This window comes from Ptychodera flava, chromosome 14 (genome assembly GCF_041260155.1).
Source record: "Ptychodera flava strain L36383 chromosome 14, AS_Pfla_20210202, whole genome shotgun sequence".
In the NCBI taxonomy this organism is placed as follows: Eukaryota; Metazoa; Hemichordata; class Enteropneusta; family Ptychoderidae; genus Ptychodera; species Ptychodera flava.
The window spans coordinates 18,803,284-18,830,577 of NC_091941.1; the positions used below are offsets into that span (position 1 = coordinate 18,803,284).

The window sequence follows — 27,294 nt, forward strand, 5'->3', positions numbered from 1 at the left end:
CGACTGGCAAACTTTACGTTTATTGTAAAAAAAGTTCCAAGTAAGAGTACCCAGACAAACCCCGCTACACGTTTATTTTCCCAGTTGGAGGCTAGATGTGTCCCCGGTCAATTAAGCACTTTACAGATATTGATTGTCTTGCTTGGAAATACCCCAGTGGAGGTTACTAGGTGACAGCCCCGGTACGGTAATGTACTTGCTCTTTCAATTAGAGTTACACTCAACAGAATGATTCAAACGTGCAAACGCAACTCATTCTATCGTCAAGTGGTTTCCATTATGTCGGTCCGAGTACACAAACACGGTGCACGGAACAACTAAACTCACGGCAGATGGACCCTTTCAAAGTCGGTGTAGCTTTTACGTAAACAATGAGTGTACACAATCTCTATTCTGCGGTTTGGGTGTCAGGTTACGGCGGCCTTATTTGTCCTTTTCCTCGCGAAGAACGCAGCCCAGGTGTTCTCTCGTTATTGAGATGTCGATGGCGCTCGGTTTCAACGACGTGATATAACTATAAGCGCAGTGTCATGTCGACCACCGTGAAACATGACAGTCAGCACAGCGATGGCAATGACAAGTCAATCATACACACATGTGATGTAATATAATGTAATGTCATGCAACTATACTTTGTGAATAATAATTGAACTGGCTGCTGAGAGAGGTTTTCAAGGGCAAACACTTGAATGATCACATCCTTTAAATATCAAAGAAAATCGATACGGAATAATTAAATAATATCCCTAAGTCTAAATACGGAAATATTGGGTTGAACGATAATTTTGTGTGAGTATGTATGTGTGTATTACCGTATATATATCTTTATATATATATATATATATATATATATATATATATATATATATATATATATATATATATATATATATATATATATATATATATATATATATATATATATATATATATATATATATATATATTTCTATTAAGGTTAGATATCCATTTAAAATAAATAGGGGATTTTCTTTGTTTTATCAGCAACATTATAGCCTAGAAGTTCGTCCATAATAATGATAATAAGGTTATAATCTCGTAAAATCATGCGCTGACATGCCATTTTCAGAGTTAATTCTCCCGTCTCATCAAACACTATTGCACCAAACTAAAGCTTAGTCATTTCCACAACTTGAAACAAAGATTATGTTATATAGCCTTACGCAGCTAGCCCCACTGGAGTAGATATTACAAGCGAGCGTCTATCGAAAGGACTTACCCTTTCACACGTTTCAGTGCAACCTAACTATTTTCATGTCAAGAAATAAGTTCATCGTGATTCGATGGAGTTCTCTTTTATTGCGGAATTTCGTTAACAATGTTAATAACATTTATAAGCATCCTTTAAAGAAATTCGTTGCCTGACTATTAAATTTTGTCATTTCGGATTTCCTTAAGTAACGATACGTGATATATATACAACACGATTGGACTATACTGTAATTGGATGCTAAAGTAATGATCGGTTTAATATGCAAACGTACGCTCATCTGCTTTCTTTTTAATTTATACACTTGTTTTTATGAGTAATGTGTAATATTGCAACATTCAGCTATAGAAAAATACCGCAATTATACGGTGTCGCTCACATTTGATCAGAATTGGTACATACCAGTATGGGTACCAAAGATCAACAATAAACGATGCTTTTATCTGTTCAGTGCAGAAAAATTCTACGTTGATGTTATGACAATGATTTCTGCACAGTACAACCAGAAAAACAACAAGAAATATTTAAACCAGAAAAACAGAATGACAAAAGTTGGACATGCTGCTACAGAGAAATAGATGTTCTGATCTAAAAAGGGCACAAATTGTCCTAAAAACACAAATATTGAAATTTCACAACATTTTTTGCAAACAGCTTCTCAGCTTGTCAAAAGATGATCTGCAACATTTCGCGAAATCTATCAGCAATATAAATCACTGGGCCATATGTATGTTGTAGTTACAGCACGCAATCTTATTTGCGCTAGTGATATGGATGTACATTGTATCCTCAGACAGCATTATTATAAATTTGAAAATTTACTCAGAAAAATAAAATTAGCACAGCTTTTCTCATTTGGAAAAACTTTTATTTAGAAATATACGATTGTAAAAAAATGTTCAATTTCATTGTGACCACCCCCTCCCAAGATCTAATGGTCCGTCCCTTAGTTTGAGCAGGTCTGTTAATATGTAACAGTTCATAAACAATGACAGGAAATGACTCAAGCTAAGTGGAGTAGCATGCTTGCATGCCACCACTCCTACATTTGCAGAATTTCCCTTTTTCTTACCACATTTGCACATTTTTGACACTGATGTGTTCATTTGAACAAATTCACATCTCAACCTCTACATCTACCTATACACCAAATACTGAGATGGTAGCTTTGGCGGTATGGGAGCCTTTGTGTGTGACGGACATACATTCGCACATACCTACAAATATACAGACACAGACGCCACTCAGACTCATCATATAAGCTCTTTTTGGTATTTATATATAAAACCAAATATGAGCTAAAAACTAATACATTTGCCAAATTTGAAAAATATGAAGATCCAATTATCCCAAATTAGTTCCAATCGTGTTATATCGAAATGTTCGGGCTAGTAAGACTCGAAACAAATCTGCGATGGGCAATATCAGCAAAAATGCCCGTGTGACCACTACAACGGTACAATATCAGTGGTTAAGTTTAAAATGTAATTGAAGAGTTGTGTGTTTGGTTGTGTCAGATGTGGCGTGTGACAGATCATTAGCAGGGCTGGGAACATTCAGCTTAATAAAGGCTGTATCGCTTCCTACGTCCAGCATTATCGCCGGGTATACCCAATGCATATCAATGATTCCGATTCTGCAGCTTGAACTGGTCGGTGTGATTACATGTAAAGCCAGATACGTGCCAAACTAACGTGAATCGGTCGCAGCTGTAGTATCTGTACGTGATTGCCTCTCTCGCTGTTGCCGTCGTTTCTCTGCAAACGAGAAGCAGATTAAAGACCCTGTACGTGGTGTAATTTTCAAAATGAAGGGCTCGCCAACTTGAAGAATCCAGTGGATGCCTAAACCCGACTTTAATCTGGTTGAAGTCAAACAAATTGAACTCCTTAAGAATGGAAATGTTTTGCTGAGTTTAATTTGAGCATGGACTGCGGGTAAAGATAGCCTACGTGTTTTGTGCATCCCCATCTATTGTACAATAACCTACGAAGCTGGTTCCATAAACATACAAATCACAGCTCATCAGCTAAAACGGGGTTGAATGGTGATATCGCCTCGCAGTTTAATAGCAATAATAATTCCACGTATGACATAAACAATAAATAAAATCGTAGTTTATTTTTCGAATCTGAAACTTCCAGATAGTGTATAGCAAATACTATATTTAGTCAAAGCTGTAAAATTAATACATAGAACCGGACTTTTCTCTCCATGGTCTTTATTTATTACCAGTATATTATTGGCCTTGCCGACAACGTCATATTCATTTCTAACTTTGATCGAGTTAATAAGATAAGATATGTACAAGACAATATCTACGGTGGATATAATTTATGGACCTGGTATTCAGATGTGATAGGTGTCCCTCAAGGCAACTCACTTTCTATTTCCGATATGAAGGCGTTTATATATAGCTTATCGCAATCGCTACGTTGTCGCGTGCATAAATTAGCCCTGGGTGCATCAATGGATGTACAAAAATCGGTTGTACTTATTGCGGAAAAGGCAGAGCATATAAAAAAGCACACAAAGCCGCTACGTCTTTTAAAACGTTCGGCCGCTGTTTAATTTGTAGAAAACCAAAGTAAATGGTTTATTTCTGTTTTTAAGCCAAGTGAATCGAGTCTGTATTCCCCAATAGTGTACAGCGGGGTTCTGCGGTTACAAGCAAAAGTAAACAGAAATAAACATGCAGATAGGCTAGGCATGTGACAAACACCCTATTATAAGGAGCACGGTCTCCCTCCATGGAGGTTCGCTCGGTTGCCATTGACAACGCTTTCACACAGAAATTCACCCTCACGGTCAATGTACGAGAAGATTCTCCATATATTGCCGAGGAGTCCGCTGTTTAATTCTCAAAGTAGGTAAACGGAGAAGGTCAGTTCAAAGTTCTTACCCAGCGTAAGCGCACATAAACCACATACGCCAAGAAGTGTCATTGTGGGAACAATGGGTATATACTGCAGTTAGAAATCCCGCATTCATATGATCAAATGATGGAAGTAAAAATCCCCCTCCATGGTCAAACACACGGCACTTTGGGCATCAGTGAACCCGGGTAACCAATAAAATGAGATCGTACCATGATTTCAGCACTTTAAAAATCACTTTTCCCCTCTTCAAGTTGCTCTTTTATCCTTTTACAGTTGCACAGCAACATTAATGGTGTGGGTATGTATTTGGTTGTGACGAAGAGAGATGCCTGCACTCCACCGGATTGTGTTATCACATCGACTTACAGGGCATAAGGGGGGATTATCCCAGCTCGGTTCAGTGAAGCCTTTGTTTTATGCTATTGTTTCTCCCACTCATTAGAGTTTGTGCCTTGCATAGGAATGCAGTGATATTCATTAGCTTTGTAGTGTTTACAACTTTCGTAGTCTTCGCACATTCCCGCACAAGGCAGTTCGTCGTCGATTTCGTAGCAGTCGTTCGGAACGCTATCATTCGGAAACCCTAGACAGATCTCGTCCTCGGTGCATGTATCGCATATATTAAAGTCCAGATTTGGGATACAGTTGTATCGATTCCAAGCGACGTGCTCGCAGGTCTCCCCGATTTCGCACTGTTCTCCGCACGGCCCGATCCCGTCTACGCACTCTGGTTCTTGGAATTCATCTTCGGGAAACCCGACGCAAATTTGCCCGTTTTTGCAGTGCGCGCACGAGTTGTGCACGTCTTGGCGTGCCCTCCCTACGACAACATCCGACTCGGTAGCTCTGTTCAGACAAGACACAACGTTGCCGTCCTCGTCTTTGCAGCGTTTATCTGTTTTGCTTCTCGCCAGTTCGTAGCCTTGATCTTCGTTTGCGCCCCACTCATCTTCCAAGCACTCCTCGATACACTTGTTATCTGATTTCCCGGTGAGCGCAACCTCGCTTACCGTGAAACACGATAATATTACGACAACCAAGGCAAGCTTCATCGTGCTCCTTTGCCCATCAGTAACTGTTCGCCCGATTCAGTCGGTAGCGATCACCGAAAAAGTCTGTCGCCAAAGCAGTGCTTCGTTCTAAGGTGGGAAAAACGTTCCTTTCCTCTCCGTTCCTTTCCTGTCCAGGATTAAACAATTTGCATGAGAAAGGTGTTGCTGCGTAAAGCAATTAGAACTTCACCCACTCGCAGTATGGTTGTGATCTGCTCTCACCGAATCAACATACATTTGTGACTGTAAATATCCTGTAAATTTAGCGTTAACCATTAACTGGAAAGAACCGCCGCCACCATTCGATTTTGATGAATGAGCTGTTTCGTACAGATAAAACGGGAATGTCGACGTGAGGGCGCAATTTTGCGAACTTCGTTTCTCGTACGGAAAATTCACATTGAATCCCCTTTGCTCTTTCGTTCAATTGTACTTCGATCCTTATATACTTTTTTCATATGACGCCAAAAATATTTGACGCAAAGGGTAAACGATCCTTATTGACATTACAATATGACTTTTTAATTTCATAAGTTACAAAAAACACATGCACATTTTCTAATATCCGTTACTTTGATTATTTTGATCTAAACACCACAGGAAAATCAAAGTTTTCAAGCTTTGAACAGAAAGAAGCTCACAGAAGTTGAAACTACAGTAAAATTTCTTGATACCTGGGCAACACTGTGTGTGGTTATTTCCATGTACCTCCATGGTTGTACCTCTGTGCTCCATGGTTGTATCTCCATGGTAGTACTGATATATATATATATATATATATATATATATATATATATATATATATATATATATATATATATATATATATATATATATATATATATATATATATGGTAAAAATTGATAACACATTCTGTGTGTATATACACATACACTGAGCAGACACACCATTGTGTGGAGGGACCCTGTATGGATGTAGCACATACAGTACCTTCACAGTGGCACTCTGTACACAGTTTAGAAAAGATGTCACTCAACAACAATCAACACAGAATATATTCCCACAGCCCCTCGACCATATAAAGAAAGCTCTCATCTGTTCTCTGTTTGTAAATACAGTACATGCACTCCAGATTATGTGCCCCATTGTCAATCATTTAGCATGTTACGTACATCATGGAAGCGCATTTCCAAATATAGCATTGCAGTATTCTTCTGAAGGGAATAAAAAACGTCTCTTTTGTTTTGACAGCAGAAACGAAACAAAGAGCGTATTTTGGAAACAATAATTATGCTAATCACCTATTATGTAAATAATCACCCCTCTCACTTCAGAGTGGTATGGATTACAACAATACCCTTATGCTCTGCGTACAGATTAACATATCCTCTGCGTATTGTTTACATTATGTACCCAATTGGACAGAATGTAAAAACATGCGCACCATTCTAGTTGTCACTATGGGAGCTTTACTCCCTAGGGACTACAGATTATACACAAACAGGGCACCGTTTACTTTTTGACCATTTCACATTTATTCTTCAAAAGTCAATTCACAGTATTGTGAACAAAACCCTGAACTTTCCTTTGGAAAAAACAACAAAATGTCACTGTACGTACCATGGGGACATTTTACCACTTTCCTATGTACAGGATTTGACATCTCACACACAGCTTCATTACACTATTATGAATTTCTATCATGATTTGTGTTGGACTCCCCTTCATGCAATCAATCTTTGAGGTAAGTTAAAAAAAACAGTGAGCCAGTAATACATAATCGTGATGCCCGAATCACACGAGCACGAATCAATCTCAAAAATAATAGACCACATGGTACAATAAATACGACAATGTTTGCGTGATATTTGTGATCGTCCTATGTTGGCAGTGACTTAAGGGACATCCGGGTTCTGAAGTGTACAATCTTGATTATATTCTATTGAATTGAGAATCAAAGACTTGAAAACTCTCTGTTTACGCTTGCTTTGTCAGTTTGGTGATCATTTCAGGTTTGAGGCACTGGTTGCTACCAGTGTTTGTAAATCATGATTACACATCAGCACAAACCTACAAACTTCAAAGTGGCTGCAACATAACTCTGTACGTTCTTTACATCTTTCTTGGAGTAGGACATTCTCATTCTTCATGCTGTGGCCAAACACGCAAAAACTGTGACATAGCAATGAGACAGCAGGAGAACCTCTTCCACACACGTTGCATGACAGAATATGTTCAGTGGATAACTGCAAGAACCAGGTGACATTCTACTGTTGTAGAGCTGGTAGCAGTCTCATGGCCGATGACACTGGCAGGTGGAGATCTGTCAATACTTTGATCAGCTGTGGTACACTCTGACAACCTGAAAATACAGACAGAATAAAAATTAACCTACCATATTGAATGATGTTTCAATCCCTCAAGTCAGAGTTGACACTTTTCCATACCTGTTAGCATATAATGCACAATTCGAGGAACACGAATATTTTCCATTGATAAATGGTTAAGTATCTCTGAATTTGCATACTCGATCAATATTCATAGAACACAATTTACATAAATGCATACTAATATGTCATGCTTTGAACCTGCCTTACACAAGAAAAACTTTTTATGCTTTCATGTGTACTTGAAGTACCTGGTGCAAAAATGGAACATTCCAAATTTATTTCATGGTATTTGAGTATTAGTGAAGTACCTGGTGCAAAAATGGAACATTCCAAATTTATTTCATGGTATTTGAGTATAAGTGAAGTACCTGGTGCAAAAATGGAACCTTCCAAATTTATTTCATGCTATTTGAGTATTAGTGAAGTACCTGGTGCAAAAATGGAACCTTCCAAATTTATTTCATCGTATTTGAGTATTAATGAAGTACCTGGTGCAAAAATCGAACCTTCCAAATTTATTTCATGGTGTTTGAGTATCAATGAAGTACCTGGTGCAAAATGGAACCTTCCAAAGTTATCTCATGCTATTTGAGCATTGATGAAGTACCTGGTGCAAAAATGGAACCTTCCAAATCTATTTCATGGTATTTGAGAATCATTTACCTGACTTCATGAATATTCATTGGCACAACATTACAGCGTAAAGCCTGCAGAGTAAGCACTGCAGCAGGTGAACAAAATTCACAAAATACTCCTCACAAATCAAACACAAACCTAGAGTCCTCAACATCTTTGACAACTGGCACGGCGATGGAATGTCATGGAAGAGCAGGAAGGAGTAGAGTAGGTGATCGAGTATCCTGGATGTGTTTCTCATCTTTAAGTAATCAGCCACTGACGCAACGTTGCCTGTTGATGGAAACGTTATGCAAGAGATTCTTTAAGAACACAAAGTTTCATTGCAGAGACTCAATTTCATACTTGTGCGCAGTCATCAACGCAGTATCAGTTTACTTCAGTTTTTGTCATGTAACTTTGAATGAACTCCAGTCCAGGACAACCATTGCAAGTGTTATCCTACATATCAAGCATATCATGATGACACTTTGGGATCTTGCTGAAATTTTCAAGCACTCAAGGTGCATGGTAATACTTGAGTCACTGGAAATTTTGGGTGTTCACGGCAGTTGACAGGTTAAAAGTTTGATCTACAACAACCAAATTTACATCCACAAATGACACTACCAGACTATGGTTCACCAAAGTTTACCTGTTAACAGGTTCACCCATGGATACACAGATTTTATTCTTTCCAAAAGACTTTGAACGACATGTTAGTTTGCAGTGTAATCAATACTAAAAAGATCACATGCTTGGTAATTTCCTGCAGTGCTGATTTCAATGAGTTCAATGCATGGTCAAAGTTATCACGGGTACTGATGAATTGACATCAAAATTGAAGACCCTTTCAAAAAGCAATGGTAAGACAATGTCTGTTGACTATTGGCTGAATATTGGTTTAAAATAAGCAAATTGGCAGAGATTTATTAAAGGTACAGCAAAATTATACTGAAATTACAACACTGCAGTTTGTTTCATTAGTTTTACTCTCATTAGAAAGAAAAAGCTAAGGAACCAAAGCAAAAGAATTCAAAATACCGCAATTCTACGGTGTCGCTCAAATTTGATCAGATTGGTATATACCAGTATGGGTTACCAATGATCAACAATAATGTTGTTTCTATCTGTTCAGTGGAGGAAAATTCTACGTTGATGTTATGGCAATGATTTCTGCACAGGACAACCAGAAAAACAACAAGAAATATTTAAACCAGAAAAACAAGAATGACAAAAGTAATTAAGGTCTAACTTTAGGTACTGGAGGTCAACTTTAGCAACATGCATAGCAGAAACAAGCCCTCTTAGTTTAGTATAAACGGTCTTCCCCCATCTACTGTGTATGGTTGCAGCTGGTCTGTTAATATGTAACAGTTCATAACAATGACAGGAAATGAGTCAAGATCAGTGGAGTTTGCCTTTTCTCACTGCCATGCCTCCTGCACATTTGCAGGATTTCATTTTTTCTTACCTCATTTGCACATTTTTGACACTGATGTGTTCATTTGAACAAATTCACATCTCAAACCCCTGCATCTACCTGTACACCAAATACTGAGATGGTAGCTTTGGCGGTATGGGAGCCTTTGTGTGTGAGGACATACATCCGCACATACCCACAAATATACAGACATACAGACATGCAAATCAGATGCAAATGAACTGAGACAGCTTATACGATAACCTCACATTGGTACACCAAATGTGAGCTCAAAAGTTAGCACAAAGTGAGAAATTTACCTTGGAACCAGCTGTCAAGATGGTTATCAATGCGACTCTTGACAGATGTCAAAAACTCTGAGTTGATGAGCGGCCACATGAACATGGTAGGTAATGTCTTCCTTAGTCTTGGATACGCCTCCTCGTAGTATGCTAAGATCAGTTTGATTTGCCACAGTGAATAGGCATTTGGACTGGTGAGTGTTGTCTGCACCGCCTGTAATGTTATAAGATCAGATACATGTGCTTATTAGCCAATGCTGATCCACTCATAGAACCCTGACAGCCCTGTTCACACGCAGTGGTCCCAACTTCCTGCATGCTTATTAAACACGTTCACCCACACCCAAGTCTACAGTCACTATCGATAACAATGGGTTTGGTTCAAACAGTTTGTGGTGAAGGGTTTAAAAGTACTTATGGATATTCAGTCACTGCAATTTGCATATACCCATAAAAGAGGCATGCCAGCTGTCATTTATTAAACATTAGTAGCACTGTATGGTGTTGGTGGCACACTTATTTTTGCTTGGCCATCCATGTAAAAATCTATAATTGGCTACCATAAATATCACTGACCAAATTACTTTAAGGTAAACCTCATCCAAACTTTTATATTCCTTGAAAGATTCAATTGATCAGTTTTTCTGGACTTTGTTGGTTTGAAATGTTTTACAAGGCACACCTGTTGACTTCAGCATGTTGGTTTGTCAAACCTTTTGACTACAATAAATATATGATAAACAAAATATAATCATATACACTTTGACATTCAAATATATGAAGATGTAAAAGAAAAGAAACTGTCTTGCCTGATCCATCGCAATGTGTGTCTCCAATATTTCAGGTTTCTCTTTGGTAATGCATTCATACAGCACTGAACAAAACAGTGATATCATTTCTCTCTCCTGCGATGAATAAAAGAAATTGAGATTTAAACAAGTTGTATGGTATATCATCACAACTGACATGATCACAGTGGGGAATGGACATGATGTCAAGGAAGGTTCAAACGACCAAACCAACCTACCCTCATGTGCTCTGCCTATTGAAAACGTTGGGGATGGGGGGTGTCAAGTTAGGAATGAAGCCAAGTGGTTTTGAATGCACAACTCTTTTCTGGGTGAGCACGGTACTGTCGGTTGTGAGTTTGAGTCAAACAGAATAAATATTACAGAATCAAATTAAACCTTTAGGCTTTGCAAGCTCAACATCTGGTTTTTGCAAATTCATGATATTAAATGTAATGTATTTTTTTTACCAACCTCCTTTGAGGACAGATTCTGGTTACAGCAGTACTCTGCAAACACCAGTATACTGGGATCTGAAGTGAAGGATCTGATGACATCTGGTTGAACTGTCTGATGTCCTGACTGGTCGTGGGTGAAAGTCTGCGATAACAGGCTGCGAAATCCCTGTATTGAAACAAGACAGAGACCATCAACTTTTATATCAAAAGAATTACAAATCATCTCTCTACATATATTTTTAACTATTTATTTATTTGACCAAAAGTTTTACTATTTCAAAGAAAAAATGGTGCTAAGAAAACAAATTATCCCTTATTACTTTTCATAGATAACTTATGTGTAACTTAATTGAAATGATGACTTCATGAAGTTACTACAATAAACACATCGAGGTAGACTGTCACATTACAATTCTCTCATGTTCAAAATTAAATTTTCATTGTAAAACAGGACTGCTACTACAAACAACCTTGCGTTCTTCTAAGTTTACCTTGGGATCTTCAACATAGGAGAGATGTCCGGCCCTCTGTTTGACATACAGCGTTCCACTGTTATTCAAAATAGCCTTGACTGTGTCTCTGTACTTGACGGCATCCAACTTGATGTGCCAGTATCTTGGACCCAAAACGCTGATCTATTCCACGCAAGGAAAGAAAAGTGATACATTCACTCCATTTTCAGGACAGGGAAAAATGATACCAACACAGGTGTTCATTATGCATAAAACTGTGTGGCATAAATACATATCGTCAATTGTACACTTGATGTATATGACTTCTTTACTAAAGGCTATGTTAAATAATTAGGCGATACTGATAGCACTGTCCTTACCTCTTTTAAAAGACCTAACTCTGGAATAATACATGGAGCCATCATCTCCACCTTTAGTTCCTTGTACCATGCGGTTTCCTTTAATGGATGAAACAAAGCAAAAAAGTTCAACAGGACTTTGAGTACATACAGGCAGAAAGTTGTAAATGATGCATTTTAGGTATATGAGTGACAAATGAAACGCAAAACACGATTACTATACATTCTCTGCAGCTCCATATTTAAGAGGGATAACTAGTTGCATGTCGATAATAAATTTGCATATTCCGTTGTTACGCAAATTGCTTCTTTCGTGTGGTTCATCAGATATGATCAGGCTGCCTTTAAAACAGGCAAGGTGGCACATCCCTCAAACTGTCATGTCTGGAGAAGTGTGGAGATATCAACCACTCAAAGGCTTAAGTATAGTGTACTGAGAATAATCAAAGTTGAAGGGTTAGACAGCAAGTCGTACTGATGGCACATATATTTGTCATTTTCATACCAATTTCTACATAAGATACCAGTTGCATACCAGTAGATATCATTTCTAATGTCAAAATGGACCACTATCTGATCACTGCTCTATGATAAAATGAAAAGGATTTTGAGATTATTTGGTCTTTTCATGGCCATTTTCATCTCACCTTAAATATGACCTCCAACCTTGCATAACACAGTTTGTTAGTGTCTACGTCTCTTGGTAATATCAACCTTGGTTCAGCTGCCAGAACATAGAGATGCCGGAGTGCTTGCAAATGATACCTGTGGAATGAAGACAGCCAGCAAGTCTATAAATGAAGTTCAATTTATCCTTCATTTGGTGCATGCTCCGTATGAACATTTCAGTCGCATGACCTTGGTTTTCTTGGAATTATTTCAGTGCATGGTAACTCCACTTGCAGCCCTCTACACCTGCTTCAGAAATCGAAACATGTTAATCCATGCCGAAATCATAGTATTGGCTGGATTGCACACTTTAAAATTACCAATTAATTATATTGGTGAAACATTTTTTCATTGCCTTTGTTTGATGTTTACTCTCAAGCCATTTGGAGAACTGTTTTTCCTCAATCATACAACACGTGACATGCAACAACAGATTACAACCTGGATTCCAGCATCAATTAAGATAAAAAAAATATAACCAGGCAGGCGGTTAATTTGTTTACAGTAAATTTAAGTAGTAGGACAACTTTTTTCTGACATGCCACCTGGTTTTTACATGAGAAATGAACCATAATATGATACATCACCTATTATCATTGCTGTGCATTGGAAACCTAGGAAACAGAGAACACACCAGAGCAGCGATGGCAGTGTTGGAAGTACTCAGTGTGTATCGGCCACCACCGAGAAACAGCAATCCTATGGCCATGTGAGTCGCCATGTGGCTTCCATAGTGGACTTCATTCCCAATCCTGGTGTGGAGATGTCTGGTGAGACGTAACACTTCCAGATTGCCGGTGCCGGCCATCACCATGGCCAGTGACAGCACTGTGGCATTCAGACAACTTTCTATGGTGTTCTTGCCGGCCTGCAATATGGGACAGTAGAGTGTTTGAAACAAACCTTAAGAGGCTGAATGAATCGAAAGTAAGTATAGGGGTAAACATTTATTTGTTTCGAGGTGACGAGTTGAAAACTATTTTAGAGATGATATACACAATTTATTTTGTGATACACAGGACAAATCAGGCAGTCCAATCAACTGGTTCTGCATTTCAAGACAGCAGATATCTATCCTGAGAATCACACACAATATCTCAAAACAGCGACTGATTTATCCATCCGTCTGTAATCAACGCTGAGGCATAACAATTTATGGTGAAAGTGTTCATTCATTCTGTTTATCACCCTTTTCTTGCCGCAAAAAACTGAAAGTGTCTATCAATTATGGTCACAGAAATGTACATTCTCAATCTTAAATTGCCATTCCGAGACACATAAATCTGAAGTTTCAAAAACCTGCATGTGTGTTATGAAATATGACATATCTTCCAATAATATATGCATATTCTAATAAAATCATACATCTAAAACGAACATCTTTTGGGCCAGACACCTTAAAATGCACAATACTATGTGAACAGCATTTCTCTCTCAGATAAACTTACTATTTCAGCATCTGTCTTGGTGGATAGAGATATAAAGTGCTTGGCAAAATGAAGCTGTGGGAAGAAAATATTGAAACTATTACTGGAGAGATTGTGTGGGTGTATTTAAAAGAGTGTGAAAAGAGAAAGTCAGATTTAAGAAGACATAAAACAGACCAATGATATCTAGATATCTTAGAGGGCATTGCTAGTCAACGTGTTTCAAGCCAATGAAGACATTTCCAAGCTTTTAGGTTCACTTACCAAACAGTTGAAAGCACTCTCATTGGCAGCTCCAGCAAAGCGGAGACCCACACACATACAGGCTCCAGCTAGGATATTGCAATATGCTTGGCTGTAAGATGAATGAAAAACAAAATATTATATACTCCTGCTTGACATTGCGCAAAATGAAATATTTCATTAAATGACCTACAATACTCTACACTTTAATAACAAATTTTCAATCACTATTATGTAACCCTCAAGGGACAAAGGCGTCGCATTTGTTACATCACAGAAAATATTCCCAAGGTCTCCCATACTGTACATGGAACACACTGAATGATTTCAATTTTTCCAGTGTTTACCTCATAGTTTGGTAGTCAATATCTGTATCATTGCCACCATCCTCTGCTGATGTCTTCTTGAAGGCATAGTCATGCACTATCTACAATTGGAAAACAAAAGCACAGTTTTTGAGAGAGAGACTGTAACTTCAACATGTCTAGCCTTTAATGAGAGTTGTTTTGACTGGTAAACACAGTGTTATGAGAACACAACCAATCTTCCTATCCCCTTCCCTCTCTCTCTCCCTCCCTCCCCCTCCCTCTCTCTCTCTCTCTCTCTCTCTCTCTCTCTCTCTCTCCCTCTCTCTCTCACACACACACAACCAATCTCCCTACCCTCCTCCCTCCCTCCTCCCTCCCCCTCTCTCTCTCTCTCTCTCTCTCTCTCTCTCTCTCTCTCTCTCTCTCTCTCTCTCTCTCTCTCCTCTCTAACATCCCATTTTCACTTAAATTCATCAAACTTTACTTTACCACAACTTAATGGGGATACCCGATACATGGCGGTGATAAGTGATTGCTCACCTTTGGTATATTACTCTTCACCCATTCAATAGTTGGACGAATCTCATCCCAGAGGATCAATCCATGGCTGAGAATCTGTTGGGCAAGATATAAAACAAAACCAAATGTCAAAATGAGAAGAATACAAACTATTCTTTGACCACAGAATGGGACCTTTAAGTAAGAGTAAACCGTGTTGCGCATCTTTGCATTTGGACATCAGGAACAGGAACAATGACTCATAACGCCCTCGAAGTCAAAATGAATATGGCCAAAACATGGGTCCGCTGATTGTATTTCTTATTTAACACTCGGTAAATGCATTACTAGGCTTAACAAATACATGTATCAAAATATGTTTCTAACTGTAGCTACTGTTGTATTGAAAGGCATGAAAATATAACTTTGAAACAGTTCTTCATTTATTTTTGCTTGCTTGCCAATACTGCTTCAAAAGTTGCTCTTTTTTTCTCTTAAAATTTTTCTCTAAATTTTTTCAATACTTTTCTGATCTACCACTTGTTGGGTCTCATTTTAAGCTTTTTTAGTAAGAAAAAATTTCACAGTCTTCAATTTTCGAAAATCAAACATTTCATTTTCCTCTATAGGGATAACAAAGCGATCGTATCATTTTGAATTTCAAAAATCGGTTATTTTAGGTGATTTGTTTCTCTTGTACCAAAGTTTTTCGGTGATCCCTTATTTTATTCTTGCTTTTGAAGAGAATAATTAAAAGTTTGCTTGAAGAAAGTTTGAGCAAAGTTTTAAGTCTTTCATTTTGGAGGCTCATACTACCTTACCTTAAACAATGAATTGAAAGTTTTTCATCAAAAAATGTCTCACCCTAAGAATCAGGAAGTCTGGCCTGACAAAGTCTAGAAGAAACTGTGTATCTGGAGCGGTCAGCCACTGTGCAACAGCCCTGGCAGAGACAAGATGAGATAGTAGAATTAAAATACAGAGTGATTGACACTGAGAGTAAACAGGTGTTGAAGAGGGAGAGATGTCAAGATACAGTTTGTAAACTGTATATAATGGAACAAAACCACTTAAAATTTGTCACCAACGGCTGCGTATCTTCACACGTAGGTCTGATGATATAGATGAAAGCAAAGAGACCGGCTGAAGTTACGGTTCAACTATATGGCATGCTGTTGTATACAAGGCACATTGTTTTGTTAAAGTTTACAGAGTCAAAGTACATGACTCAGCACACGCATTATCTAGTATCTCCATATAACTTATAACCTATAAACAGTGTAACTACTTTGTTTTGATGTACTTTGCTAATAGTGGCTAATTATACCAGCTTACCTATTCCCTGTCTTTAAGAACATGAGTCCCAGGGCTAACGTAGCCCCAGGTGACGTCAAGTCCGTGTTCACTTGATCTCCTTCTTTGATTTGGTAGCTTGGGGATTTGAACTTTTCTCTTTGTGCTGCAGTCTGGAATGATGGACCCAAAAATATTGACAAAATACAGTAAAAATTGTGTTTGGTTCAAAAAGTTTGATACTTCATTCACTTAATCACATGCAAGCAATTAAGAATTGCCTATGTCATTAAAAAGGTCAATAAATTTGTAAAAATATCATTAATTGCCCAAACAAAATGGTCCACAAGTTTGAAAGTCACTACGGCAAAAAAAGCAGAAGAACGCATGAAAATGGTTCAAATGGCAACAAAGTCTGACAAAACTGAGGTCCTACATTTACACTTTGCCGTGTTGTTGATAAACAAGGATACTGTCTCCATATACACAAACCAATTTTGTTTGTAGTGCGGTGGCTGTGAGTGTCTCTCCGTGCATGCTGCCAGTGTAAACAATACTATCATTTAACTTTTGTACAAAGAGTATGTGAGTAGATCTGCCCAGTTGGTTTACGATATACTCTCTCCGGTTCACTCAAATAGCTTTCATTCTACATGACTTTTGTTCCACAAAGCTATACTGTTTACCCCAATGGTGAGGTGATTTCTGGGATAGGGTCACAGATGAATTCTGGGATAGGGTCACAGATGAATTCTGGGATAGGGTCACAGATGAATTCTGGGACAGAGTCAATCGTGGGATGCATGCTTACCATTGGTCGTCTCTGGCCTCCAACCATGTAGTGATACAACTGATCAGCAATGTTCAAATCTGATAATCCTATAGCGTCACTACCATGCTGTCAACAGGGAACAATCATTTGTCAATTAGTTCTTAAATGTTTCTTTTTTCATCTATTCAAATTTTCCAACTTTTCACTCAGTTAATTGTTTGTTTGGTCTCAGTCTTTGACAAGTCAAAGAGAACACCCAAGTCAGTGATTTGTAAAACTGGCTTTAAAGATAGATTATTAATCACATGTGGTGATCTAGCTACAAAACAAAATGAAATCGAGTTGATACTGACAAGACAAAAGTGAAACTCACCCCGAGGGTAACAAGTCCCAGTGATATACCAGCAGCTAATGAATAGGACTCCCTATCTGTACAATTCTCCATCTCAGGACCTGGTGGCCTGCCTGTAAATGCAATATCACAGATAAAATCCTGGCATATTGCCTGTTTCCCTTTTAATTGTTGCACATTACATCTGAATTTCTTAACCCAATTGCAAAATTCTACATATGGAGTTGTAAGGTTTCGACTCGGTGCTGAAAAAGCTGTCTGTTCTTGCAACCTTTCTACCCCACTTCCCCTTTAAAAATAGTCTAACCGTCTAAATGTAAACAAGGATTTGGTGCTATTTTGACTTTTCACTGATTGATTGAAATGTTTGTGGTGAAACAATAATATGAGCTCATGTCAACAAAGTATACTATCCTTTTACTGAAACGATAAAATGTTTTCTGAGGACACTGAGGCAGGTTTGACAATATGAGCAATAATGACAATAGTTTTAAGGGTAGGAAACCGTACAGAAGCTCTGAATATACGTATGGATTAATGGAGGTTAAAGGTCACTGTACCTATTTCAGCCAGTAAGACTTCAGCTATGTGTCTGTGAGCGGTTCCCTGATAGACCAGACCAATACCAATGATAGCTGCTACCTGTACTATGTGTGGAACATCCAAGTCTGATGATGACACAGGAAGTAGTGCTTCAGCATGGATGCTCAGTGTCTTGGTTGTCGATACATCCATCGTGCCTCTCCTATGGACAGAGTTCCAAAGTGCAAATGAGCAAAGGCAATTTTGTATCCATGACTGTGCATATTTAACATATAACCTTCTCTTCGACTGAGTATACCATCATTAAAATAAATTCTTAAATTTCAAATATATCATCTGGTCAAACTTAACTGCTGTGTTTGTTTGTTTTTTGTATTTCTGCATATCAACTGCCAAATCTGTGAATTGATTGGTCAGTGTTACTAGTCACTGTGGAGACTCATAATTTACATCAGAAACTCAAAAGCTGCACACTAAACAAAAGCATTATTTACTCATCAAAGTACTCAACACAATGACATTCATGATAGTGGCCGTTAAGGTAAGACTTATGCACATTATACTGTGGATATGTATGGCGTAAACATCTTTAGAATACATGTAAAATTGAGAATTATCACTCACTTCACCGCAGCTAATCCCAGCAAAAGTCCAACACTTGTAAATTCATGTGTCTGTAAAGAGCAGGTATTGTAAACACACAAAAAGACAAACAAACAATTAAATTTTCTTGCTTGGTGATTGTATGTTCATAATAGAGAGAAATAACATACAATGAGACACAAACATCAAACTTGGGCAAACCATAGTTTCCTGATATTTCCCACTGTCTGAAAAAAATTCCAGTAAAACAGAACTTCTCTAAATACATCAAGTTTGTGCAGTTTCAATATGCCCCACAAAACACATTCTAAGGGCGGATGTTCAGCTATGTACATATATCATCATGGATTTTATCAACGGGTGAAAACTCCTACTTCAAACCAGTGAGTAGGAATTTCCAAAGTTCTAGGGTCGCCTCATTGTATTATACTCCAGTATGCTTCTAAACTCTCATCAGATATTGTACTGATATCAGTTTATTTCTACTCTTCCGCACTTATGTCAAGTAAATGACTGGAAGTAACTCCATTGGTCTGTCTTTGATATTTTTTTTACAATTTCACCTACCTTTATGAGGTATTCATGTAAATTTAATGTATCCAATTTGGCCAGATGGCCGTTAAGTCCCAGAGCCATGAGAAATCCAGCATGTTCATTGGTTAGTTCATTGCCAAGGCCAGTCTTGGGTTTGTTGTATACAATCCATTTTGCATCAATCTACAAAACACAAAAGATACAAAGCTATAAGGAATCAGTTTTCACACAACTGGCAATACCTGGTAGCACATTTCTGAGTCCAAGTTATTGATTGCTGTCAATAACTGACAAAATCCAATCCTGGTTATGTTGCAAATTCTGGTTATGTTGCATGTCAAAACAATACAGACCAAACATAGAGCAGAGACCAACCTCCAAATCTTATATAGATAGATTCAGATCTATTTTTGAACCTGGGCCACTGAACTTTTTGCACAAGTATAATATATTCATAATTACATCCACACAGAAGAAAAACACCCTATTCACATATTAAACCTACTTCACTCACAATTGTACTGTATGGTAGCATTAACCCTTTGAGCGCTAAAATCAATTTTTGTTACCTTTATAAAATTTACACCAGTCAACTTTCATAAGATTTTTTCCAAAATTTTGATAAAAAACAGTAGCCAATAAAATGTGATGTCCATTTGGTCCAAAATTATCAATATAGGTGTAGAAAAAGTCATATAAATTGGTAAACTGTTGCACTAAAATTTTGGTGGGAAAAATTACAGCACTCAAAGGGTTAAAAGTGCATGTTGTTCATTATACAGAGACAGAGAAATCAGGAAAAGACCAACACTGCAAGAATGTAAGGTTATCATTTTAGGGGAAGTGATGTCTTTGGATATTAACCCTTTGAGTGCTGCAGTTGTTCCCACCAAAATTTTAGTGCAACATTTTTACCAATTTTTATGAATTTTTCTGTAATTTTTTGATAATTTTGGACCAAATGGACATCACATTTCATTGGCTACAGTTTGTTATCAAAATTTTGACAAAAATCTGAAAAAAATTGACTGAAGTACATTTCCTAAAGGTGACAAAAATTGACTTTGGTGCTCAAAGGGTTAAGTATGATTATTTATCCCTGCAGACCTGGAGGATATTCAACTGACAGGAAATGCAAAGTAAAGTATGCACAAGAAGGCCACAAAGTAGGAGGCCTAATTGTTGATACAGAAATGAGACAGTGATTACCTGAGAGTCACCCGGTGCTATCCTGAGTCCCGCTGCTACACCATTGTGAAATGACGGCCATGCACTCATGTTGGCCGGTACATCGATGTGTTTCAGGTCTACTGTGTTGTTTCTGTACAAACAGAGACAACACAGAGCAAATTAGCGGTCACATCAGTGTGCCTCTATTTACAAAATGACATACAAAGCGTAGGAGAGCATGAGAAAATGACCAGGACATAGAAATACATATCCTTCGCAAACCAGTACTATGTCCAAGTAAGATAAACATGCGCACGTTTGAAGTTTCCCTCTGAACGGAAATGTAAAACATTTCCTCATAACATACCTTGGTGGCGCTCTACCAGTCAGATTCAGCTTGGGTATCGTCAATGTTTCGGTGATGACTGGACGAGACGTGCACAAGGTAAACATACCCCTGTGAAAATAAATGTATATCGTTTGTTTTATTACGTTGTGAACAGATTCTTACATAGTTACGGGGACAGAGTGGCCATATCTTCAGGCATTAGTTTTGTGATTTCCCTTCATGCAAGGAACATGTTACTATAGTGATTGAAATAAAATGAATAGCAGTTTGTCACATATCAACTTAACAAAAGCACTACTTCGAATAATGACGTGCAAATATTTCTCAAAAGAATTTCTGGCATATGCCAGAAACTGAATAACATCACAGAAGAAATTGTTTTCCATTTACGTGCAGGTGAGGGAAAATCTGGATGCCAAATGACAAAACACTTTTAATGGCAAAAATAGACATAACACACATTCTTGCTTAAGCAGAATACAATACAACATCCAATGTCACCGTATCCTGACAAAATTTGATTGAAATCATCAGAAAGCAAACTACTAAAAAGTGAATGAAAACGTGTGAGGGACCCTGCCAGATGCGCGCAAAGCATGCAGTCCTCTGTGAACATCAATGGGAAAAATCTGCAAGTCCTCTATGTACAAATGTAGTGAGCAAAATAAACGGTTGTAGAGTAATTTGGGAAGGTGCAATCAGAGGATTGATTAACCTTCTAACCACCATGGTTTTGGCCTAGACCCATTGTTATCAATGGTGAGTGTGGACCTGTTTACAGGGAATTGGGGTGAACAGGTTACAAATGGCAAATCCTGCAGTATTGTATAAATATGAGATGACAGGCCACTCCTACATTTTGAGAATAAGGTAAAACCTTGGATACAAATCAAATCATTACTGGATATGAAAGCGGTCAAACAGTGTTCTTTACATTGCAAACAACAGCAAAAGATGGTCATGATGATGATGATATATACAAAGAAATATAGAAAGGTGATGGAAAACTGACCTGCCCACTGGTAGTGACATTGTTCTTTGACAGATACTTAGCAATCTATTTTCTTGTTCCTCAATGAAGTCATGATCACTGCAGGTAAAACATGTTGAAAATAAATACTGAATGAAAGTCTCATGAATGACAAAGGGTCAAAGAGACGTACAGTATAAAACTTATTGTGTAATTCTTCACAGACATTTAGGGTAGTGTTGATTACAACCGATGCCATTTCTCTGTTCCATTTCAGAGGGCGCTAAAGCAATACATGGCCACAAGAAATACAACTCAGCTAGGTGGCTGTCACCTTGGTGGTTTGCCATAAATGCTCACATTAGTGTACCGCAGAAATGTGACAGGATTTACTAGATCATCCATATCCATGCAGCATATTTATTGACCTTAACAACTGTCCAATAAAACTAATTTCTATTCTCAACATTTTTTATTCTATTGTCCTTGACATTGCTACAAATCAGCAATGACAACATCACATACCTGACTTCTGGTTTTTGCACCAATGCTATCCTGACTGGCTTGGAAGACTGCAAAAGTCGTCTGACCTCCTGAACTCTGAGATCATCTGGGAATCTCAATTTCAACAATTCCAAGTCCAGACATTCCATTCCGTCGTCTTCCTCATCTCCGTTATCCTCTTCAGCCTGGAGACAGGAAGAACAAATTGTTACTGGTAAAACATTCGGAATGTACTTTACAAATTGACAGTGTATAGATTCTCTCAGCCAAAATAGGGAAAGAGTAACTATTTATGAAAACATCCAAGAATATAATTCTGTCTTCTTTTTAATGGCAAATTTACCAAACTGTCATGACAAATAATCTATTTTGTTTATGGTCATTACCATAGACTTGAAGCTTAGAGTCTAAAACTGCTGGCATACATGAATCATGTTCATTTATCACAGATAATTACTTTTGGAGGGAGAGTATTGCTATCATAGGGCCCACAGACATTTGATCATCTTAGACTTTCAAAATACTGTTTTGTTTTTTGCTTCTGAGCAACTTGTCAACACTGCTTTCTACAAGATTTGGTCATGTGGATGACACACAGTTGAAATGATGAGCTCTTATAATATGAATGAACAAAAAGATATTTTTGAAAATCCTGAAATATTTGCATGCAAAATTTTGGAATGAAGATATTTGCAGTTCTAACCCTGACATCATCGTGGTTTGCCCAAAGCCCATTGTTTTCTATGGTGAAGTCAGACCTCTACACAGGGAAGTGGGGGTGAAAGGGTCAAGGTTCAAGTTTGGCAGCTTGATTGAAATTCAATACACCGAATGTCTTCTCAGGATTCTCTAGAAGTACTCGGTTAAACAATTTGTTATTCTACATAAAGAAACATCTTGATCACCAGGGTTCATTTGGATGACCAAACTTTTCTAATCAATCTTTACTTTTTGAAGGTAAATAAAAGCTGTCACTCACAGGTGGCAGATGGTCCTTCTTGTCCAGCAACCTGGCCTCAGCGGACAGATCTTGTCGTCCAATCAGCATGTACGCAGTCTCTGGCCAATCAGCAGGCGGGTTACTTCTACAGTGATAGATGGCGTCATGGAGGGCTAATGAAACCCCAAATGGCAGACACTCCAGGTCTTGCAGCGTCAGACCCATGTTTGTCATGCACAGTACAACTCTCTCAGCAGCTGAACAGTCCTTGGCAAACGTCAGCTCTTTTTTCTTCATTTCCTTGGTGAACTGCCTCGGCCCTGATGAGCAAATGAATTATTTGAATATATGATATGGAAAATACATCAGACAGTGAAAGAATGACTTGTCTTTGGAGCTAGCAAACTGAGGCGTCAAATAAGCAAATCACACTTTTCCTTATTAATTTGGAACTTCTTAATAATCAGGTCACTCAGAACAAGCCATTACATTTTTGTTGGTTGATTGAGTATTCATGTTATGCATATAAACTTTCTGAGAATTATGCTTTGAGTACGGACATATCTATAAGTAAGAGTTCATTTGTTCAACCATGGAGAAATGTACCAATATTTTTGGGTGCAATTGTCAATATTTTAACAGTCAAAAACAACTCGCCTACCTGATGGAGGTATTCTTTGAATGAATTTATCTTCCATCTCTTGCATACTAGTGGCAGTGGTTGGAGTCAGAAAGGTGACATACAGCTGTTAAGGTTGCAAAAAAATTTTGATGTTGTGTTAAACTCTGAGGGCCAAGTCACAAATATGGTTCAATGACAAAGAATGTTGCTATAACAGGGAAAGAATGGACACAATTTCAGCTAGAAAACATAACATGTATGATTTTAAAAGACCTTAAAAATTTCACTTTCAATGGCTGTAACTTCTGTTACTTTCTCTGAAAATGATAGCTGTCACCAAAGTTACCAAAATCCAAGTAGCATGGGAGAGTGGGAATTTATTTTTTAACTGCAGGCAACTTCAGACATTGATATAAACTTACCAATATGATATTGCGAGAATACTGGTTGATGTTCTCGAGGTACGGGTAAGTACCAACAGCCATTCCTTTGATCAGCTTGCAGAGGTACTGATAGACACTAGGGGGCGCTGTTGATAGGTAACTGGCCTGCTGTAAAAGTTGATGATGCTCTGCAAATGGGACACAAGAAACAAGTGCAGATGTTTGTGAGTGTACGTTGAATTTCATACAAATAAGATTTTAATTTGGCCTATTCTGATCACTTGCAATTTTGCTTTTCAAACGAAATTCAGTTTGTATTATCATTTTCAAGGAAATATTTATTTTGTATCTTGAAATTTTCTGCTTGATCTAATTTGATGTAACAAGACTCTCTGTGTTCACTTTAATGCTTCTGTTGATGAACTGATGATACTATGGTTTGTATAAACAACACTGGAATTCAACGCTTACCTGGCAGCATTTGTTTATACTCCTCTTTGAGACCAGCGACTAGTGTGGGGTGATCTCTGCAGTAGAGGTCTATGTACTCAGCCATCTGTAAGTCACTGCAGAGGTACAGTCAACATAAAGCATCAATGATAGCATGACAGTATGAGTATTACTGGTAGTATTGCAAATGGCAGATATCAAAGAGTGTAAAAGTTTTGTCATGGACCATTAACATGGTTGTGATTACACCGCTAGCAAGGGGGCAAAAACCACAGTGAGGCTCAAAGGTTTTATTCACTAACATTTGGAACAGGTTCGGTTTATATGCTGACTCGCACAGCGGACATTTGCTTTGATATCAGTTTGAGTACGGCCATGATAATTTAGGAAGTTTAATTTTTGTTGAAGCAGCCACAGAAATGCCCAGTGGTCAGATGTGGGTTTGATTTGAGAAGGTTTAATTTTATCAGCAGCACATATGTGAAATCTGCCATGTCCGCCATTGTGTACATCAGCTTTGTTTGGTGTAACTTGTATCCATTTTGTTACCTAAACTATATCAACATCTCATGGTGATTAATGAAAAGTTGTGCCATTAAGGTAGAATGTGCCTTGGGGACAAATACTCAGATTTTTTCAATTTTTTTCTGGGCTACCACTTGTGGGGGTTCATTTAAAGTTCTTTTTCGAAAATTGAAAATTTCATTTTCCCCCATAGAGCTAACACAGGGATGGCATCTATCCTGAATGTCAAAAATCAGTAAATATTACAATTTTTTTTTCTCTCACCCCAAACTTTGCACAGTGACCCCAGATTTTTATTCTTGATTTTAAGAGAATGATAAGTTTCAATGAGGAGAGTTCAAGCAAAAGTTTAAGTCTTTCCCTTTGGAGGTGTATATTACCTTAAACACATATGACACTGACTTCAAAAGACAACACCTTGACGAATTATCTTCTTGTATATCATTATTCTTACACTTACAACTTCAAAACATTTTATCATACCTTGCAATTTGTACAAGTAACGCAGCTAAATCTTGTGAATTCCTGGACAACATCACATTTAATTTGAATTCCTGCAAAATAAATGGAAAATTTGACACAACAAGTAAAGCTTCAAATTCTGATGATACAGGATTTATCCTGTATCATTTAATCAAGCAAATGTGGAAAATTGTAATTTGTCTGTAATCAGATTATCCCCAAACGTGTGTCAGACAAGACAGGGTTTGGAAAGAAAAAGTTTTCCTGACAAGTTTACATTGTACAATGACATATCCAATGATGAAATTTTCATGAAGAAAAAAATACAGATTACAGATGCTATAGATTCAGTCTTAGATGTATTTTTGGGGTTCATATTGGCATGCTACATTTGAAAAATCCACTCTGAAAAGCTTTAGTTTGTCTGATAGCAGAAAACATAATTTTGAGCTTAGCCTGTGCTGTCCAACTGTCAATGGCTTCAATGGACATATATTTATTACTTTATTCTTTTTGAAGATGAATGAACATTGAAAACTGTATCTACCCTTGGTTTTTAATATATGTAAGCACTAAAACTATGAAGGAATACATCGATGAGACTAAAAGTTTACTTTTGGAAGTGCCGGTAGTAGTTTTACACTTTCAACAACACTATTTCTTGTACCCGTAATTCTATTGCTTTCAAGGATGTGATTGCAACCATCTTCAGGGAATAGTAGAGCTACGGTAGAATGCACCTCAGGGACAAATATTTGGACACTAAAATTACTTCAATTCTTTTCTGATCTACAATTTGTGCGGCTCATTTTAAAGGTCTTGGAGAAGACAATTTTCCACCGTCTTAGTTTTTGAAAAATCCAAAATTTATGTTTTTCCCATAGAGTTAACACAGGAATATTGCAAAATATTAGTTACTTTGTGTGCCAAGTTCAAAACTTTGCATGGTGACCCCCGATTTTTATTGATGATTTGGTAAGAGAATGGTTGGGAGTTTCATTTAAGAAATTCTGAGCAAAGGGTAAAGTTTTTCACTTTTTGAGGCCCTTACAACCTCAAAAACAATGTACCTACCTCATACACTAAATGTAATGTAAACAAGATTGTTGGAATGTAGGTAAAGAGAACAGCTGTTGTATCCACACTGCCTTGTTCATGTTTCATTCCATCTTCTGATGAGATATCTGGATTTGTCAGGTGTAACAGTCTGGCCTGTGAGTGACCCTCCTTCTTGTGGTAATCTGAGTCGAACAGATACTCCCAGTCCTGCAAGGAATTGAGATTTCAAGAAATGTATGTTGGAATGGAGCTTTTTCTTGTTTCAACTTTTTTATCAAATGATACAGATGATTAACTCTGTAAGTGGTGTAATTTTTCCCGCCAAAATTCTAGTGCAACATTTTACTAATTTTTTTATGAATTTTTCTGTAATTTTTAAAAAATTATTTTTACCAAATGGACATCAAATTTCATTGGCTACACTTTCTTATTAAAATTTTAGCAAAAATCATAAAAAAATAGACTTGGGTATATTTTATAAGGGCGACAAAAATTGACTTTGGTGCACAACTTGAGCACAGCTGTTCAAAATTTAAGCCGAGGAGTCAATGTTGTATAGGCTAATCCACTGCAGCAATCACTAATCTGCAGCAGTGAATATTATAGAGTCATCAATTTTGTTCATGGCGGCATTAACACTCTGTTTTTCTTGTTATCTTTTCTTATTATGCATAAATAAGTGCTGCAGTAAATTATACTTGCTTTGT

The 27,294-nt window shown here is 37.6% G+C and overlaps 1 protein-coding gene across 1 annotated transcript in view; it reads right to left on the reverse strand.

The window, feature by feature from the left end:
• Positions 1-6,635: 6,635 nt before the first annotated feature.
• The window catches only part of LOC139149629 (anaphase-promoting complex subunit 1-like), a 33,014-nt gene continuing 12,355 nt past the window's right edge, over positions 6,636-27,294 (reverse strand). The window contains exons 18-47 of the mRNA XM_070721465.1: positions 26,603-26,794; positions 25,550-25,620; positions 24,563-24,657; positions 24,131-24,279; positions 23,748-23,832; positions 23,126-23,406; positions 22,168-22,331; positions 21,685-21,762; positions 20,691-20,780; positions 20,363-20,474; positions 19,187-19,336; positions 18,641-18,690; positions 18,034-18,218; positions 17,495-17,586; positions 17,161-17,247; positions 16,392-16,522; positions 15,921-15,999; positions 15,099-15,173; positions 14,598-14,677; positions 14,272-14,362; positions 14,029-14,082; positions 13,168-13,448; positions 12,559-12,676; positions 11,933-12,010; positions 11,592-11,735; positions 11,117-11,266; positions 10,664-10,759; positions 9,873-10,068; positions 8,289-8,423; positions 6,636-7,486 (exon numbers count right to left, since the gene is read on the reverse strand). Coding sequence (XP_070577566.1) covers positions 7,392-7,486; positions 8,289-8,423; positions 9,873-10,068; positions 10,664-10,759; positions 11,117-11,266; positions 11,592-11,735; positions 11,933-12,010; positions 12,559-12,676; positions 13,168-13,448; positions 14,029-14,082; positions 14,272-14,362; positions 14,598-14,677; positions 15,099-15,173; positions 15,921-15,999; positions 16,392-16,522; positions 17,161-17,247; positions 17,495-17,586; positions 18,034-18,218; positions 18,641-18,690; positions 19,187-19,336; positions 20,363-20,474; positions 20,691-20,780; positions 21,685-21,762; positions 22,168-22,331; positions 23,126-23,406; positions 23,748-23,832; positions 24,131-24,279; positions 24,563-24,657; positions 25,550-25,620; positions 26,603-26,794 — 3,684 coding nt within the window. The 3' untranslated portion in view covers positions 6,636-7,391. The remainder of the gene's footprint in view (positions 7,487-8,288; positions 8,424-9,872; positions 10,069-10,663; positions 10,760-11,116; positions 11,267-11,591; positions 11,736-11,932; positions 12,011-12,558; positions 12,677-13,167; positions 13,449-14,028; positions 14,083-14,271; positions 14,363-14,597; positions 14,678-15,098; positions 15,174-15,920; positions 16,000-16,391; positions 16,523-17,160; positions 17,248-17,494; positions 17,587-18,033; positions 18,219-18,640; positions 18,691-19,186; positions 19,337-20,362; positions 20,475-20,690; positions 20,781-21,684; positions 21,763-22,167; positions 22,332-23,125; positions 23,407-23,747; positions 23,833-24,130; positions 24,280-24,562; positions 24,658-25,549; positions 25,621-26,602; positions 26,795-27,294) is intronic.